Below are 20,045 nucleotides of genomic sequence, written 5' to 3'. Positions count from 1 at the left end.
CTTTTTCTTATTATCATAACTTCCCTCGCCAATGTTGTATATGGATTTTTTTTCCTTTTAGATTAATGTATTGTCTAAAAGAAATGGACAATACAAAAATGTTTTCTCCTTTTTCTTTATTCTTGTAAATTTTTTTCCTTCATTATGTGCTAGGCAGTATAATAAGAAATATTTCATCTCTCTCTCTCTCTCTTACAATATATATATATATATATATATATATATATATATATATATATATATATATATATATATATATATATATATATATATATATATATGCATCAGAAATAATGCATTATTCATTCATCCCATTCTCAATCCTTTTTTGCAAATCTACAGCACTCTACACTTAAAAACTTAATCTGAAGGTTCTCACCTAAATATAATCCCTATGGCTAGTTGCACCAGTTTGGTTATCATAAATTATTGTCTGAAAATATTTACTACATACATGCTTACAGTATATAAGTTCATTTACTCTCAGTTCAAGCAACACCAAAGATCCTTGTACTTTCTTAGCTGCTTCACAGGTTTGTTGGTTAAGAGCTTCACAGCTTAATATACACAGACATCAATTTAGCAGATTTGTAATCTTATTTTGGAAAATAATTTGATTTCCAAACATCCATGTAAGACAGTTATGATTTCTTGAATCTACAAAATAATGTCATTGTATGACATCTACCTCAAATTTACACACAAACTTGGTGAATGAAAAATTACTGTGGAAACAGGATGGTCGAGTTGTTGCTGAATATAACAGGAATAATCAAACAAGTCATATGTGCACAAACAATACAACTGTACTTGATCACACAATTTATTACATAAAAATTTATGCATAACATATGCATAAAAAGATCTGAAAAAGCTGAAACAAAACAAGATAATAACCAGTATTAGAGAGAAACAATATATTCTGAACTTTATGAAATACTTATTTCGTACAATATCACCAAGTGAAAAATTTGTTCTCTGCAGCACTGGTTATTGTCCTTTTGAAGTTATGTTCACAGGAAACACTCCTGAAAGAATCAAAATATGACAGCATCTGGCAAGATCAAAGAAAATAATTTTTCATTACTCAAGGACAATAACAACATGAATTCCTATACTTGGAAATATCTGAATGTAAGTAGTGTTCCAAACTGAGGCAACTGATATAATGCCAAAGTCTGGAATCAGCTACAGCACTAACAAGTTTTTTCAAAACTTAAGTTTTTGTAGATATTAAACATGGAGCTGCACTATTCAAGACCAACATGAGCATACCAAATACTAATTATGACCTTGAGCAGAAGCCTCATAGCCGGTGGTCACTCTTGGAGGGTCTGGTGGTTAGGATGTCCACGTGGCCTGGTCCGTGCAACTCAATGAAGGCCTCCAGATGGCGAGGAACCTGACCTTTGTACGAGATTCCATTTTTCTTTATCACTTTTGCTGATAAGCACTTGAGACTGAGCTTTTTCTGAGTTCTCAATATAATTTCAGCTACACCTGCAATAAAACAGTTGTGGAGGAAAAGTATGAATATGAGGCAATCAGCTTCAAAATAAATCCTGAGTCCCATGCTTGATCCATGGGATTATGAACGATGGACGTAAATCTTGTGGCCTTTGGCTGCTAACCTCCTTTTATTCAATTTGGCAAATTTATTGATGGTACTGATTATTATGTTCTTATTCTATTGATGGCACTGATTATGTCCTTATTCTAGCTATAAAAAATAAAAATAAAAATTCCACTGGGGATAGTGATAGAAATTACCATGCCAGTATCTGGATCACTTCTTCCTGAATAGAATGGATGACTAGTGACATGGTGAGTACATGTGACATGCCATAAGTAGATACACAAAAAGCAGATCATCTATTCATCTATAGGTACTGAGAATTTGAGATACCTGTGTGAAGCTCAGCTCTGTTAGGATATATATATATTTTTTTCAATCATTATTATGTACCTGATCTAATTTTTTTTTCATACTGCCCACTATATAATGTTTTCTTCAGACCAACAAAAGTACAGAAAGCATGACCTCTTTCAAAGAGTACAATAGAAATTAATTCAGACTGAAACTGTCCACATAATTCAAGCCTGTGATGAGGACATATGTGTATATATATATCTAATTCAAGAATCTTAAAAGCAGATATCCCTATGGATCCCATGAAACTATGAGATAACTATCTTAAGTTACTCATAAACCCACAAGCTGTTGAGGTCTTGTATTCAAGTGCCCATCCTCACAGTAGCAAATTCAGCAGTACTGTAACTGTTGCTTGCACTCATTAGGAATAAGCTTGTACAATAGCTGGGCCTGCAGTCAAAAGAGAGACTGCAGGAGAATGAGGGATCTATGCTGAGAATTTAATCTTCTGGGAAGAGCACATTACTTCTGTTAAGCATTTTGATTCAAGCAAGAAATCCCACAGACATCAGAAAGACATAGAGCTTAATTCTAACCTACAAAAATAATAAGAAATATGTAATAATAATAATAATAATAATGATAATAATAATAATAATAATAATAATAATAATAATAATAATAATAATAATAATAATAACAACTTTGAGATGGCAGAGAAACAAGAACCAACAAATGTGCATTTCTAACAAGACAGCATGAATGAAATGAAATTAGATGTCAAGAAAATAAGCATTGTCAGTGCAAGAGGTAATCTTGAATTATAGTCTTAAGCTGCAGTGCATTTTATTTATAGTGATAATGAATGGGTAGGAGGGTAATAAGAATACTTTAATTTATCGGTGAGCAAGCAAAACCCAAAACCTCAAAGAATGTGTTTAAGTATATCTATGCATATACAAGTTGCCAAGAGGGTAGGTGTAAGAAGAACTGTGTATCTTCTTGTTATACATTTACTCACTTTACCATGCTTACATTCTTCCACTATCAAACAACACTCTCACCCACCAAACCACTTCCACAATCCACCTTAATTTTACAAGCATACTTATTCCAACTAAGCACACCTTCCAACCTGTAAACATACAACCTCCATACAAACATTCAAATCACGACACATAACTATGTACTGGGTGAAATTTCAAAAATATATTTGTCAGAATATTTGCTCATTAACTTTTGTTTTATATTTCTCACTTGGTGTTTTACATCAATACAAATATTTCAAGCAATACAAAATCCATGGTCTTATTCTTTGGTACTGTTTCCAATATAATTCCTATAAGTAACAACTAAATGAGCATTAATTACCTTAAAACAATGTATTAAAAATTTACACTGAAATATTTAAATGTATACAAAAAACATCTTGGGTAACTAACTTTCCACTCTCAATTCACAATCATCACCAAAGGGCACAGCCTCTTCTGTTATGACTTATTCATCTTCATAGAAGATCAAGTTATAATTTCACATGGTGAATAGTTTTTAATAGGAGATCAAGGGATAGAAATTTCTAATGCTCTTGAACTACATTAATACAAAACACTCCAGTCAAGCAGCTTACAGTCAATCCCAAACATGTCCACATAGTACCCAGTTCACTTACCATATCTTAAGGAACCAAACACAAACATAAAAAAAAAAAAAAAAAAAAAAAAAAAAAAAAAAAAAAAAATATATATATATATATATATATATATATATATATATATATATATATATATATATATATATATATATATATATATATATATATATATATATATATATATATATATATATATATATATATATATATCACACTTTCTCAAACACTCTTTTCATTACTTACTATATCAATACAGACCCTTCATTCACAAAAAAACCACACCCTGCTCACACTCCACCTATCATATGATGCATTATGTAATACAAACAACCTTCCATACACCTTGTTCATCACATTCAATTTCAAGCTGTACAACTAGGAAAAAATCATGTCAATAGGACAGGAAAAAAAATTACAGTCATTGTAAGACAAATGTGCTATTGAGGGAAAGCACTGGTAATAAAGGAATGATTTGCAATAAGTAATGAATATATGCTTTTCTATACCTGTAGTTGCTGAATCAAAGGGTGTTGCTCCAAGCTGGTTGACGGTATCCATGTGTGCACCACTTTCAATGAGGGCCATGATAATGTTGTGAAGTGTGAGGAAGTCACTGAAAGAAATAAAATAGCTATTGTATTGCCCCTTTCAAGAGCATCATAGGAATACTAAGAAATTCATCTAAAGGGTAGCCATGAGGGGAAATGGCTGAGGGCTCAAACTTCAGGTAAGACATTGATGGTAACACAAATCTAACACATCCCTAATGAGACCAAGATGATCACTGAGGTCTGAATAAGTTTTAGATAACCGTGACTGCCCAGTGACTACATTAATATTATCACTGTCCCAAAGCACTGGCATTCTGAACTTGAAACAAATTGTATGCTGCTCTAGTCCTGCCATCAGTTAACTTTGTGATTGCAAAGTATCTGCATATTCATACTTGTATTCTCTACTCTTGTATTTGGCAAAATCTTATCTTGGGTAATTCCTGTATGGTGGAAATGATTTCAATATATAGTAAGAATCAGTGCATAACTTTAGGGTGAAGTCTAGTTTGGTAGAGGGCAGATTTGTAGCACTGCTCCTTGGAGTTTCAAAAATCTGTTTGTATAAAACTCAATCCCAAAGTAAACTTTCTTCAGTATTCAGTAAAGTTAGGGAACCTCACAAAAAAAGAGAGAGAGAGAGAGAGAGAGAGAGAGAGAGAGAGAGAGAGAGAGAGAGAGAGAGAGAGAGAGAGAGAGAGAGAGAGAGAGAGAGAGAGAGAGAGAGAGAGAGAGAGAGAGAGAGAGAGAGAGAGAGAGAGAGAGAGACTTAATCATAAACAATTAGTTCTTATTTCCTCATTACCTGACAGCTTTTTGATATGGGACAATGAGGTGAAGAGGAGTATTCCGATAGTTGTCCATGCAGTTGGCATCTGCTCCACATGCTATCAGAAGCTTCGTTGTTGTAGCGCAAGGGAATCTGTCAAACACACACACAAACATTAATCCATATCTGGAATCAATTGGTGCTTTTGCATAATGAACAATAAAGAAGAGTGGCATGTGGCTGAGGCTTGGTGCTCACACAGGAGGGAGGGTAGAGTGGCAGACAAACAGTGATGGCTGTCAGCATGACAGCCTGCTCAACTGGTTGTATTCCTTATACATCTCTAGACAGGAGTTTCCACCACATATTTTCATAACTATTACAAGAAAAGTATTTCCATTAGATTATATTTTAGATATCATTGTAGATGGTAAGTGAATCATAATTACAGGCCACACCCTCATGTTCCAAGGATGTGACATGAAGGCCTGGTCTAGGGCTATAGATGTCATGCGTACAGAGAGCATTTAAATTTAGTGTTCATTTGCCTCTTTGGAGGTGAAGCTTAAGGCATAAAATTGGATTATATGTTAATTTGATCTTGGATTAAATTCCAATTTTGACTCATAACTCATCAGTTTCCCTGAAAAGTGATTTCAAGCTTATAGACTTAGATGACATGAATGAAGTAATGCAAACAATGAATCCTGCAGTATTAAGTGTATTAGTGCAAATTAACAATAATGCAGAATTCATATGATCAAATAATGATAATAAAAAGTATTTAAAGAAGATTTAGAAATGAAGTGAAATTAAATCACAAGGGAAACACAGAGAGTATGCAATATGGACATAGAACATAAAGTAATAAAAAAGCTCTGCCAAAAAGCACAAGTTTAGCATTAACATGAATTGGAGTTCTCATGAGGTTTAAAGTGGTTTTAAATCACAAACATGGCTTATTTGCCAAAAATTTACAAGCCATTTCAGTCACACTACATGTATAATTTCATATTTGTTAGTATTCCTCTTCAATGTACTACATGAATTTCTCAAGCAGGTTATTATAAGGAAACAGCAACAGGATATTTAGGTATCACACAAAAACACCTGAAGTTGTGGACATACTACATTGTATCCATGAACTAAAACTAGCATCAAACTGCATTATTCAACTGACCTGCATATATGATTTGTATGAAAATCATCAACTGGAGTTTCTGGGTTGACTGCCAAGTGTAAGAGAGTCTGGCCAGTGCGAGTTCTTGCATCAACCTGGACGAGACTGAAGGGAAAGCATAAACAATGGTCATATTCTTATCCAATGCATAAATATTACATTTATAAGTATCTATACTCTTTTTCAACAACTGTCAAGAGTAATTTTGTGACATGAGAACATCCAAATATAGTACCACTGATACTGACTGAGATGCTCTCACAGATTAGTCTATATATACCCATCTTATTTTGAAATATACAACAAACTGCTATACATTTACTAAGACCATCTAGTTACTTGATCCTAGATGATCCAAAGAGATACACTTCATTATCTTACAATTAAATAATGGTTTTAGTAGAAATAAATTTGCTACATGTTCCAAAACCAGACTGCACAGACCAATCAGCCTCTGAGAGTCTCTGTCAATGTGTGTGTCCTTAGGTAGCAAAATTCTTGTAACAGTGATAGTGAAAGTGAGTAAAGTAGAAATGCCAGTAAGTGACTATAGTCCCAAAATAACAATACACACTAATATTTTCTAATTGTGTAGACAATTTTTACTTGTGATTTTCAAATAATCTAATTCTACATTTCTAAGACACTATCCTCTAACTTAATCTCTTAATTTTTCCCAAAGACAGTTGTAACAGGTTTTCAGTCATTCCTTTACAGAATTTCATTGCTCATCTGCATCTTCATTAGCCTTGCCATCCTTGATTGTCTGTTATGAAGAAAATAACCCATGGAAATTGGAAGGATTATCTTGGAAACATGTCTTATTTCACAGGATATATGTAAGTCTTCCTGTGAGCATTAGAGCATGTGTTTGACACTGGGGAGTACCATGAGTAAATCAATTCCTGTTCAAACAGGATTAAGGTAGGAAAGTGTGGTTGCACATTGGTTATTTAATATTCACATGAATGGCATAAACAAGGTCAACATGAGAATGTTAATCCTTTTACAAATATGGCTCCTTCTCTGCTTAATAAGATGTTCTGTGCAAGTCTAGATTACAATTTTGAAATTAATGCTCGCAGCAAAAGAGGCAACTGAATATTTTAATAATATTTTTTAAAAGTATGTAGTTAAAATTTTGTTTAGTAAAACTGCATTGGTTTATTCAAATATAATGTTATTGTCAATCAAAGGGCTAAATAAAGGCTTGAATCTGGTGAATGATGATGGTAATGAATGGAATCTAAATAAGAAACCTCCAAGATGGTTACCTGTATACTGCATGATGAATTTGAGATTCTTTTTCTACATCTTGATGTAGCTGCTGAAGTGACTGTCTGGCAGTGTCTCCTCTTTCCACTCCCCTCATGCCAAAACCCACCACTCTCATTCCTCTATTTAACGCACCAACACCATTGTTCATGCCAGGATCATAATTGATTATACTAACTCCCGGCAGGGATGAGGAGCTGCGACCTTTGGCTACACACACAGCTATCATGATCAGGTACAGTGCAGTGATCATGTTGCTCTCCATCTCCTCCTGAAACAATATACACATATATCAATACCTCATACTTTCTCCCATTAAATGTTGATCTAAGGTAGGCCTGTATGTAATATATATACTGTATATATATATATATATATATATATATATATATATATATATATATATATATATATATATATATATATATATATATATATATATATATATCCAATGTTTAAAACATCCATGCATGAAGTAATGAGAAAGTGAAAGCTAGCTAGGGTTAGTGGAATAAAAATTATGTATGGAGGTGACAAGTCAAAAGATCAGCTAACTACATCTTACTTTACGAATAATATAGCTTTTGCTGTAGATAGTGAAAGATGAGCTGTCAAGTTCAGTAACATAATTTAGGAATATGTGTGAGGAAGATATCAAAATTGTTTAGGTGTTAATGTGGTTTAGAATGATGAAAGACTGGAACAGATGGTAAAAGTCTTGATATCTGTGTATAAGTATTTTAATATGAAGTATGACTACACTTAAAGTCACAGGCATATGATGAGTGGTATCTTTGCATTTAATTTGCTACACTCTTAATTACTACTTACCTTGATGTTGTCCACATCATCCTTTGGCCCAGGACATAGAATTTTGTCCTTATTTCTTTTGAGCTCCAGAACAGTAGCACCTAATACTTCATGAACAACTTCAAATTCCAATTGAACTCCAACATGCAACATCTGGGAAAACACCTGGAAATGGAAGCCAACTTAGTAATACATTCCAGATGATATTCTCAGGACTAGAAAGTAAATAAATAAACTGTAAGTGATACAATGCATCAAGATGTTCAAACATTAAAAAAAATAAATAAATAATAATAAATAAAGAAAGAAAGAAAAAATGAAAAATAAAAAATTGAGTACACTAGGTAAAAAATAGAAATTAATAGTGAAATTTATTAAACCTGTCACTGATATAATTGAAATTTGTGCTTTTGGAAATTATACACCTGACTTTAATCTATAGTGCTTCCTAAAAGCATCAGTCCTCTCAATGACTGTACTGTACCACTGTTTGTACAAAGTGAAATCATGTAAAAAAATATATGGTCTTTTATGGCTTCATATAAGCTCATTAACCCAGTTATGCTATGTACATAGATTTCTGAATGGGTGTCTTGTGTCTATGCAAAAAGTATTAATGTTTCAGGATGCCAACATATCACAAGATCATCAATAAATGAATTCATAAACATAATACTAGAAAGACATAACAGTGATGGGTGACATGTCCATCATTGTTGACAGGCAAATTGACTTTACTATGCTCAATTAGTTTCACCTTAAAGGCATTATGTATTGTTCTCCTGAACTTTTTGGATGAAAATTTTTATTTTTTCATATGGAAGCAAAATAAACAAAAACTGTCAAATAAGCCATACACTCTCAGAATCCTCAACTCATTCCTATCTTGTATCATATACTTTCACTGAATTCATTAGACAGAAGATAGTTTTCATCAAGTTTCAATTTAATAAGTGCTATTCACCAAGTTATTTCCTTTAAAGAAATTTTGCTTTTCACTGTCTGAAGCATTTTACCATCAGTCAATTATGTGCTATGCAAATCTATTTCCCCATAAGGCAACAATTTTGAAAATTAATGTATCATTCTTTTAGTATTTTTTTCTTTTGTTCCTTGCAAGCTTGCACTTACCTGTGCAAATCTAAGCAGGTCCTTCATAACACACACTTTATTCATCTGCTTCAGTCTGAGGGCATGGACCCACAGCTGCAGGCACCGATCAAATCTTGCATTGTCGGCAAACACTGCTCCCCGGAATATCACAGGATGAGGAACCTACAAAATAATTCATAATGAAAGAGCAACACAATACATGGAGAAAAAAGAAAGTAAATTTTTAATTGCATTCTGCATAGTTTTCTCTTGCACAAATGTAATTCATTATTATTCATATAAATATGATTAAAAAAAAAGGAACTTTGATATACCAAAAAATTTCCTGCATGACAATTATCCATCAGATTTGAATATAACAACCATCTATCATTAGCAAGTTATTTAAAAATTATATAATGCATTAGAACTATTGTACATGATGGTTATATAAGTTCACAGTTCTATATGGTCTCTTTATTACCTTTATAGCAAACAATGTGCATTACACCAGATACTCCCTTACAAAGAAGAGGAAGCAACAAACCTCAGGGTTATGTGGGCCAAGTATTCGTTCCCTGATGGCCAGACTTTCCATGTGCAGTGCACCAGAGTTGTGTCTGATGCTCTCCAACTCCTCTACTGTCTTACACTCAATGCGAGATTCATATGCTGCCACAGGATTACTTGGGGGTTTACCTGCAAGAGAAGGGTGAGTTTGAAAGGGCAACAGCATAAATGAGTAAAAATAATGACAAACTTAAAAAATTTCAAGACAGGTCTAGCTATCCAAATTTATATATATAGCTTGAAGCTAATATAAGATGACAGTAAATACAAAAGGTTACGATAACAGTGCAAGGAAATCACTGCCAAGAGTGCTGATGTAGTGTATACTTTTCTCTTTTCTCCACTAAATTCCATAATATCAATAAATTCACTGTGATATACTTACTTAAAATAATGTCTGGATCACAGTATCTTTCTTGCATTCCTTTCATCATGTACTTGAATGCCAACTCAATATTATAATTGTCTTTATCACTAGCAAATGACGCTCCTAATAGTTCTAATGCATCCACCTTCTCTTGTCTTGAGACATCAGGTCTAGATCTGAAATATTCCACCACATCACTCCTTGTCCTCTCCGCTGCAGCAATGAGCGGAGTCATTCCATGTTCGTTCTGTGTTATCTTTGCTCCGTGACCCAACAGTTCACGCACAATCTTAACATGACCACACTCAGCAGCGAAGTGAAGTGCTGTGGCTCCACAGTGAGCCTTTTCATCAGGATTCGCACCAAGTTCAAGGAGGAACTGCACAACATCTACGTGGCCCTTATATGCAGCAATCATAAGGCAGGTGTTATTGTATTTGTTGGTGATGTGGATGTTGGCACCATGGTCAGTGAGGTACTTGACAATATCCAGGCGACCGTCAAAACATGCTGCTCGAAGTGGGGTGGAGTTTGTCTTGGTAGGATGATTGACGTTGGCTCCAGCCCGCACGAGCATCTTCACCACTCCCAAGTGTCCAGCTCCTGTCCAGATTGCAAACAATTAGAAACAGACTAAGGTTTGGGGGGAAAACAATAATAATAAGCAACCCATTGTAATTATTACAGAGTTATCTTTCTGGGAGGTTTATTTTTTATTTACTTGCCAAAATTCCTTCGTACACTCCACAATAATAATTCATTTATAACTTACTAAAAATAAAGTCCATAGGGTGATTTTTTTTCTTTCTTTCTTTTCTTTTTTTTTTTGTTACTACTATTTGTCTGCCAAGAAAACATAATGCATTTCAAGTTATACAGTTAGAAGTGCTGAAATGTACAAGAATTACTATGTAAAACTCCCAATGAAATAATTTTATCTCTTCAAGATTATACAGGAAAATACACAAGATTCTTCTTTTCTACAACACAGTTCATCATTAGATAAAAACATAAATATACATTTGGTTATAGATTTGTACAGTACAGTAAAATGAAAATTAAACACAGATAACAATGAAAAAATATTAATAATCCACAATGCTCATTTTAACTTGAGATTTTTAAACTACTTTTTATGAGGATGACTAATCTTTCTATTGCAAAGCGTGGACCCGATAAGAAAAAAGCTTGGAGATCCAGATATTTTCCTCTGATTCATTAAAGAAAAAATTTTGATAAGCCTTTTGTGCAACTTATCCAACACTCCCTATTTCCTGGCTGGGTTGTCAGTGACTAAACCACCTCAACTGATGATAATGATGATGATGATGAAATTCTTCTTCTTCTCTAAATGAATGAAGCCTGAGGGACAAATGTTACTCACCAGCTGCACACCAGAGAGGACTTGCCCCCTCTATCACATATCCATCAAACTTTACAGTCCCTTCCTGTTCCAGGTCTGGACTAAACTTGAGGAGGGTACGCACAGCTCGCTCATGACCATTGCGAGCCGTGATGATGAGAGGAGTGCACTTCTGTCCATCCTCTTCAACAACCTGCAAGACATACTGAGTTACAGGAGACACACTATAATTCCAGAAGCCTGCACTCTGAACTATAGATGCAGGGAGTTGCAGGACATCCATTCTCTCACAAATGGTAACCTCCTTCCAGGAACTCTAAGGGAAGAATCCCAGCATGAGCTTTAATATCTTACATTTCCTTCTTTAGTGTCTGATGCAGCATAACATTTGCTTAATATAAATCATTAACATTGTTGATTTCAAGTCACATCAGCAAAACAGCATTTCTAATTTTTATTATTAAGTACTTGAATGAAAATAAATGTATATCTAAATAAATAAATAAACAATAATAAATAATAAATAAAAATGAATGCATGAATACCTCAACAGCCAGACAAATGTTGAATACATTGATAAATCAACAAGCAAACATACATGACTGGCTAAGGTCATGGCTGAAAATAATAGAGAAAGATGCATTGTACTTGTTGAGATTTATATTAATAAAAACTGAGATAACACTTGTGATAAAAGTTTGTCCTTGACTCCCCACAACCCCACAACTGAGAGCACAGTGCCAGTCAAGCCAAAGGAAACACTCCACTCAGTATGTGAAAGAGGCCATGGCAACAATTAAAAAGAAAAGAAAAATAATGACAAATAAAATTGATATTTATAGGTAAAGAAAAATCTGCTGTTCTTATATAAGATGCAGTACCAGTAAATAAATGCACTGATTGATTTCCTTAAACTCATGATCAAACACTGGAATTAACTCACTGTTATATCATAAAACTGTTGATGGTTTCCACACCATTTATTTATATATATATATATATATATATATATATATATATATATATATATATATATATATATATATATATATATATATATATATATATATATATATATAATTTTCTTCCTTTTTTTTTTTGTTTCTCTTAGTTAGCACTGTGACAAATTAACTTTAATACATATCATAAATAGTAAGTAAGCAAGCAAGCTCACTCCAAGTGGCAGGAATTTAATTGTCTTCTTTTAACTGATTGACAGGGATGGGAGAAAACTTTTGACCTCTGTTTGGGGACTGGTGCCTCAGTGGGACTTTTTTTTTTACTTAAATTTTGTTGCTCTTGGTCAATACCCCTCTTACATAAATTAAATAAATAAATAAATAGATAAATAAAAACCGTGCCACTTTGGCAAGAAAAGATGGTTCTGTAGTTTTCAATAATGGAAACAAAATGCATATCAAGGTTATGCACACATTCTTCATCCTCACTATCGCTGCCTTGTAGATGATATGTAGTGGCACACTGGGTGGGGTGAAAAAGGTGTGATATAAGACCTGCCATTGTTCTTGGTATGGATAAGATATTTGATATTTTCACTATTACAACTTTTTTCATTGCACATGTAATCTTTATGCAAAAATTGTCAAAGTTATTTGTAGCAGACTGTGAAGACACAGGGCTTCACCAAGACTATCTTAGAAGAGAGGGGTAGGCACAATGCCTTCTGCATGGTGCAGCATGATCCTTCTACGGTAGCCAGTGACATCAGTCTACTCAGTCATGAACCAGTATACATTACTTGAGTAGGCCACATGGAGTGCAGTGAAGTGGGAAAAAAAAAAAAAACTACATTTTGGTGTAAAGGGCATGAAAATATGAAAGGGTTAATTCAACTGTCTATGGCTTAATGAATTTTTAAGAGTTAAGCCTGTATGTTTATAAGGCAAGCACAGATGTTTTTGCTACAATGATATACCGTGTTCTGAATTATATCTTTATGAAAACCTCAATGTCTAGTCAAGTAACATCCTCATGATGCCAATCTCCACCATTGCTACTGTCTCCCCCACCTCCCCTTTGCCAATTCTTAGTGCATTCAAATTAAAATATCCTGTATCTTCTAAACTGTGGCATCAAAAGCACTTGACCATAGAATATTTCTAACTTAGAAGGATTTGATCTTTCATTTCCAAGAATGTGTAACTTTCCTGCCAGGACACCCTGCGTACCTGTTCAAGCTTACAGTTGCAGGTATCTTTGAAACTGATACTACACTCCTGTAGAAAATTCTTCCAACATTTAATGAAGTCTGTACAGAGCAGCCACCCCTTATACTGAATACTGAATTTTTACTAAAATACATACATAAGTGATTAATGCATTAGTAGCTCTGCAACCCCCACAAAGAAAATGCAACATACTTTGACAAAAATACTGCAGAATCCTAAGAAAGATCCCCTTCATTATATCACAGCACCAATAAAAAAAAAAAATAAATAAAATAAAAAAAATCTATGAAATAACACTGATAAAGAGCTTTGTTTGAAATTCAACAATTCACACAAAGAGACGTAGCTAATCCTCACACAAAACCTGAACAACTGCAGCACAAACAGTTCACCTTGCCTAGACACATCACTGCCGACCCTCAGCGTCGGCCCGGCGGAAAGATTCTGTCAAATGACGAGGAAATCCATTACAGCACGCCTCTACAAGCAATCCAGACCCGCGAGGCACACACCACAGACTACACTGTGAGATGGCTTACTAATAACAATGCTTTTTTATTGTGACTCCCGCCTTAGCTTCCCAAGGTCTTGGGGTCAGCGGGACCGGAGCGGGGTTTATGCTGACCTGAGACAGAAGGTGTTGGCAGTCCTCGGGTGACTTGACGGACAGGAGGGTGTACAGGGATATGGACATGCCCTCCTTGGCGGCATGGTACACCTTTTTCCTCATGGACTCCATCCCCGAGGACATTGTGCATGGTAACTAACGGCGAGGCGATGTGGGTCACTGTTGACGTCTTACTTGTTCTCACAGCTGATGGCCAAAACAACGGTGTACCGACGCGGCAAAGAGGAGCTGCGGCGGCCCGCCGTGAAGCCACTCGGCAGCCATCTTGATTTTTTAGGCAGAACTTTTAGCGATAACTCTCTTAATTAAATAAATCTGAAACATGGTAATGTGACTGATTTATGAAAATTCATTCACATACTGCAACTATTAATTTTTTACGACATTTATTCAATCTTTTCATTAACTTTGATATTATTGGTTAACTGTCAATTCTGCGCCATCTTGGAACTCCAAGGTAGTGTCCGGTGGTAGTATTACATCAGATGACAAAGGTATTTTTCTGATTGGTACAGATTCATTTCGTATAAATATTAAGGCTAAAATTATTTTAGATACATTTTTTTTATGGTGGAGAGGTATGTCTTGGCGCAGACAAGATTTCACAAGCACTTCATTGACTTAGTGTTACTGTTTTGTCCACGTAACGGCACAACTCCCCACACCACTTCCGGGACCTTGTTGCTTGCGTACTCTGTAGATCCCTGATAAATTTCACAATAATATCTTTAGCTTGGCCTGAATGTACATAATCCGTGACGCAAACACAATGTGTGATTGTCCAGAATCCCTTGTAATCCTGCGCATATCCATAACGCGCACGGTGGAAGGTTGACAAGCTGCTTCTTGTTGCTATCACTACAATATTGACGTTATACAATAAATTCTCACTAATGCGCAACATGCGTCATCAAAATAGACAAAAATTCTGGGACAAAGTAATCAACTGTCAAGTTGCAACACTGGGTCACATGAGAGGAAGAAAAGTAAAAGAAAAAGAAAAGAAACACACACACACACACACACACACACACACTGGATGAGGAGTAAGCAGCCAAGAGTAGGAAGGCTGGTACACACATAGTAACACGTATGGATCGAGCGAGCAGTGAGATTCTACCACAGACAGCCGCGGCACAAGAGATGGTGCTATAGTGGTGCAGTGATGAGCATCGGTCTTTGTTTCCTGGAGACAAAGATGTGACAGGATGCAGGTGAATTTATGCATACACGCCTTGCCTCAGATACTTAACACACACACACACACATACACACACAGAGCATTCGATTAGCACGTTGGACCGGAAGAACAAATCGTGCAATAAACTTGTAAAGTAACCAAATCTGACACCACATACATCGCACAGAAGAAAGGATGAAAGGAGAAAGAAGACTGATGAATACAAAATACAAGATAGAAGACAGGCTATCACTTATTAACTACACCATTCTGTTGCCACCGCGAGTAGAATTACGAGGCGCCAAGGGCCGTAACAAACGAGCGAGGAATATATTAAATAGGGTGCCAAGCTTCACTCCATATATCAGGGCAGGATTACTGAAGATATTCACTAAGCCACAGCACAAGAAAACATGCTAAGCCCCAGTCTATACACCAGACCATATTCTGGAACATTTTTGGCGCCGCACTCCTTCTATAATACTTTCAAATGGTTCTAATTAAACTTACACGGTTTTTTAAATGAGTTTTCACGGTTTCAGTGATAGATTAACAAGACTGCCACATTACTAACAGGAGAAACACTCTTAAGAACCCGGCTTATCATCTCTGTGGCCTTTGAAAATAGTCGTGGTAAGAGAGCAAAGCGTTTCTGAACATAGGCTTAAGCCACGGCAAGGAGCAGCGTCATGAGTCCCTTTGATGCGGGGGGGACCAGGGTATGCAAACATCCTGCTAGTGGGTGCCTGCCTAATAGCAAAGGAGGCCAAACATGCAGGCAGGGGAGCAGGCCAAGCTGTGACTGCTGCCTGACTCAACTATTATTGCCGCCATTAACACATTTAAGAAGGAAAATGGGAACAGACGTGTCGATTTTTTCCCTTCTTGTTGTTGTTGTCAGAATCATTAAAGTATCATCTCGTTTCCTGAATGAATAACCTTCCTTTGGAGCGAAGTCATCCCTTGAAAACGTCTGCAAGAAGCTTCCTCATTATCAAGTTTTTAATTAATTGGACGGTTAGCGCAACTTTCTTTTGACAGAGTGATTTAATGGTCAGTGTTGCTTTATAATGAGTAATAGCGAAGGAGCTAGGAGAGAGAGAGAGAGAGAGAGAGAGAGAGAGAGAGAGAGAGAGAGAGAGAGAGAGAGAGAGAGAGAGAGAGAGAGAGAGAGAGAAACTGACTGACTTTCACAATCCCCTCTGGCTAAATTCGTGCGGATTTCGCTTACACATTCATCCTAATAATTTATGCTGAAGGCTATCCGATAAAATGAGTTGCTATTTATAATTCGTGTTCGTCTCCTCGGCCTTTGATCCTTCACCCCGCAACATCTGCCAGCTCTGACTCCAGCAATATTGAGGCCCACTTCTCACACAGCCACTCACTTGTTACCAAACCAAGGAAGGATGAACAGCTCGGCCCATATTCTGAAACTTTGCTCTCTCACCACGATGATTTTCAAAGGCCACAGAGATTACTGACCGGGTTCTCTAGAGTGTTTCTCCTGTTAATAATGTAGAAGTCTATCAATCTGTCACTAGAAACACAAAAAACACCATTAAAAACTGATGTAACTTCAACTAAGAAGTGTTTCCGAATATGGTTTTTAGTAAGCGTTGTGCCATTTTATAACTGGATTGGAAGTGTCGAGGAATTCATAATCAGGTGTATGTACATGCATTCTCTGACTAAGTTAGTTTGTTGACACGCCGTTTGAAACTGTTACTGGTAAACGTGGAAATATTCTCGTGTGTGATACTGTTTGTGCTTAAGGAAGTCGTGAAGTTTCAAAGGTATTAAAAGCCTCGAACATTTTCCATCAAAGTTATAGACAGTTTTCAGCTGCAATTACAGTTTTCCCGATAATTTATGGTCCAGGTGTATCAATAGTCTCTGGTGCGTTTGTTTTTTTGCTCCGTAATAAGGATTTTTCAGGAAGAAAATGCTCCGCTGGTAGGAGGAGACCCACAAATATGGGCAGAACCTACAAACACAGGTGGCGCCTCCAGAATCAAACAGTGCCTTCGGGAATAGACAAAACCTTCACTGCTATGAGGTGCCACCCTGCCCTGCGGTGGCGTGGAATAGCGCTCACTGGACAGATGACTCACAGATAGAGGTCTTCGTAACCAGGTGGCCCTTCAGGAACACAGGATTGCAGGGGATTTCCAGCAACAACAAATATTTGGGTGTTTGACTTCACCACACAATACACAACTAAAGTATTAAAGAAGATTTTGCGGCGCGGTTATAAAATGGAAATTTCCTCTATTTGCTTATTAATCTAACTGTCTGTTTGCTGGTTTTCTTATCTTCCTTCCTATATGCTTCGCTTCCTTCTTTTTTTCTCTTCTTGTTTTTATCCCATTTCTGTTGTTTACTTAATTGTATTTCCATTAACACTGCATTGTTAAATAAGGAAAAATGTGCATATACAGGACTGCAGCAGAGCAAGGTGTGTGTTCTAAAGGTTAAATGTTAGGTGGTATGTTAACGTGTTGTGTGTACAGTGCAGGTCGAGACACAGTGGCTCGCGTTTTTAAACACTTCCTTCTCTCATGCAGACTATTTTCAAAGGACACAGGTAAACAGTCACATCCTCATTGGCGTTTTTCTCAATGATTATGCTGAATTCTTATTAAACTATCTCTACAGTCATAAAAACATCCTTGTAAACCACCATGCCTGCCAATAGAGCGTCCTGAAAATAATCAAGACGAGACGACGAAGCATTTAAGAATACAACCTGAAGTGCTGAGGTGGACTGGTGCTTAGGTAGTGGCGGCCTGCCTCTGAAGCAGAAAGCCGGTGCTCTCTTTCAGACACCGGAGGCGGCGCTATTTTTCCGGGACATCCGGTAACGCCCTCCTTTCAAGGGACTCAGGGTACGGCCGAGGCTCAGGCGGCACAGGCGGGGTACCTACGATATGGATAGCCATGTTAGGCACCTGCAGTGCAAAAGATCCACTCTTACCTGTGGCCACAAGAACCAGAAGCTAATCCTCTGCCTGGACTCAAAGGGGGTGGCCAATAAAGAAGAGTCCTAGCCTCCAGTATCTTGCGGGCCTCGGAACATCCTGCAATTATGAAACGAGTGTTATCTTCCGAACACCATTACCGGTTGCTAAATAAACTTGCAGGCATTGACATTCAGAAACGCTTTGCTCTCTCACCATGACTATTTTCAAAGGCTACAGAGAGTTTCTCCTGTCAGTAAAGTAGAAAGCTCGTTAAACTGTCACTAGAACCATATACAAAAACATCCCTAAAAAAAAAAAAGTGCAATTTTAACTAACCTTTTGAATACAGTGAAGGTGCGGCGCAGAAGTGTTTCAAAATAAGTGCAACAGTTGCCTACCCACCAAGATTCTCCAAGGAATGGAATGTTTGTTGATGTGAACCGTACAGCTGAGTGCCTGAACAGTGACGCGGTATTATGATGAGTAACTGAACAATGTCTCTACAGTGATTTCAGAGTGTAAAAACGTTAACTGCACATACTACATTTAATTACGATGAATCAGCATAACGGATTTGCACGTCATCTTGAATCAAGTTTCTCTCTCACTGAAAGAAAAGAAAAAGAAAAAAAAAAAAAAAGAAAACGTACACATTTAATACAACAACGAGCAGAGTAAGAGAGCAGTCATAAGTAATTACACTGAACCTTATCCACAGCTGTTTTTAGATTAATACAATATAGTTTCTCCCGCCACGTGCTTCATCACTGGCCACCACGTAAAGTTCCTGCTGGACTCCCCACCCACCAACCAGCCCGCTATTGTTTCACGGCCTTGCACTGCCCGCCACCTATTCACACGTCGACTCCTTGCAGCTGAGGCCACTCCTGCTTCCAGTTATCAGGCCGTGACCGTGGCTGCGTCGTGCTTCTGTGCTGCATGATCTTGCTGCGTCCCTAAATTTCGAAGACAAGTACTTATAGGTTCAAGGGAACTTGCTGAGTTTTTATAATTTTACTTAGTTTGTATTATTTATATATATACTTACACTTACGCGATCATGCACGACTTCCGACCGTTATATACTAAAAAATGGATCCTTCTCTTTTCAGATAAATTCCACTGAATATCTCTAAACACTTCACATTACATTTCCGCTTTGAATTACTTCACACAGTTAACATTCAATAAGAAACACATCCTGCACATACCCATTTCTCCTCTGTCAATACATAGCGCATTTTACTCTGGACTCCATTACAACTACTACTTCCTTGTACTGTGATAGGCAGCTTGCCCATCGTGACCCTCTCTGGTCTGTCATCTCTGTCTGGTTTGTCTCTGTCTCCTGTTTATTCCTGTCTCGTACACCTCATAATATACACCGTAATGTTAAAGCGACTTTTTTTTTTTACCAACAAGGCTTCCATTGCTATAAGATTAATTTTCCAATACTTCGATCATACAGTTTATTTTCCTGTAAGTTTCAATAAGATCAATTTTCGAGTAACTTTAGTAAATCGCATCTTCATTTAACCAGGAACAAGGAAGTGGCGTTTCATGTTGTGCTGGCTGTCCGTCTTG

General features: G+C 36.4%; 1 protein-coding gene across 3 annotated transcripts in view; it reads right to left on the bottom strand.

Annotated features, from left to right (window-relative positions):
• Positions 1-786: 786 nt before the first annotated feature.
• LOC135114097 (protein fem-1 homolog B-like) overlaps positions 787-20,045 on the bottom strand; it is a 64,716-nt gene continuing 45,457 nt past the window's right edge. The window contains exons 2-12 of one of the 3 annotated variants that reach the window (XM_064029797.1): positions 18,476-18,578; positions 11,523-11,694; positions 10,157-10,741; positions 9,749-9,900; positions 9,241-9,384; positions 8,131-8,274; positions 7,299-7,570; positions 6,025-6,129; positions 4,881-4,997; positions 4,031-4,137; positions 787-1,500 (exon numbers count right to left, since the gene is read on the bottom strand). In XM_064029797.1, the coding sequence (XP_063885867.1) occupies positions 1,307-1,500; positions 4,031-4,137; positions 4,881-4,997; positions 6,025-6,129; positions 7,299-7,570; positions 8,131-8,274; positions 9,241-9,384; positions 9,749-9,900; positions 10,157-10,715 (1,794 nt within the window). In that variant the 5' untranslated portion in view covers positions 10,716-10,741; positions 11,523-11,694; positions 18,476-18,578 and the 3' untranslated portion in view covers positions 787-1,306. Of the gene's footprint in view, positions 1,501-4,030; positions 4,138-4,880; positions 4,998-6,024; positions 6,130-7,298; positions 7,571-8,130; positions 8,275-9,240; positions 9,385-9,748; positions 9,901-10,156; positions 10,742-11,522; positions 11,695-14,082; positions 14,227-14,315; positions 14,582-18,475; positions 18,579-20,045 lie in introns of those variants that run through there. The other 2 variants (XM_064029795.1, XM_064029796.1) reach the window with 2 other exon arrangements.

The sequence above is a fragment of the Scylla paramamosain genome, chromosome 27 (assembly GCF_035594125.1).
Source record: "Scylla paramamosain isolate STU-SP2022 chromosome 27, ASM3559412v1, whole genome shotgun sequence".
NCBI lineage: Eukaryota > Metazoa > Arthropoda > Malacostraca > Decapoda > Portunidae > Scylla > Scylla paramamosain.
Note: the sequence above shows the minus strand (reverse complement) of the source record. Positions and strands in the feature narration are given on the sequence as shown.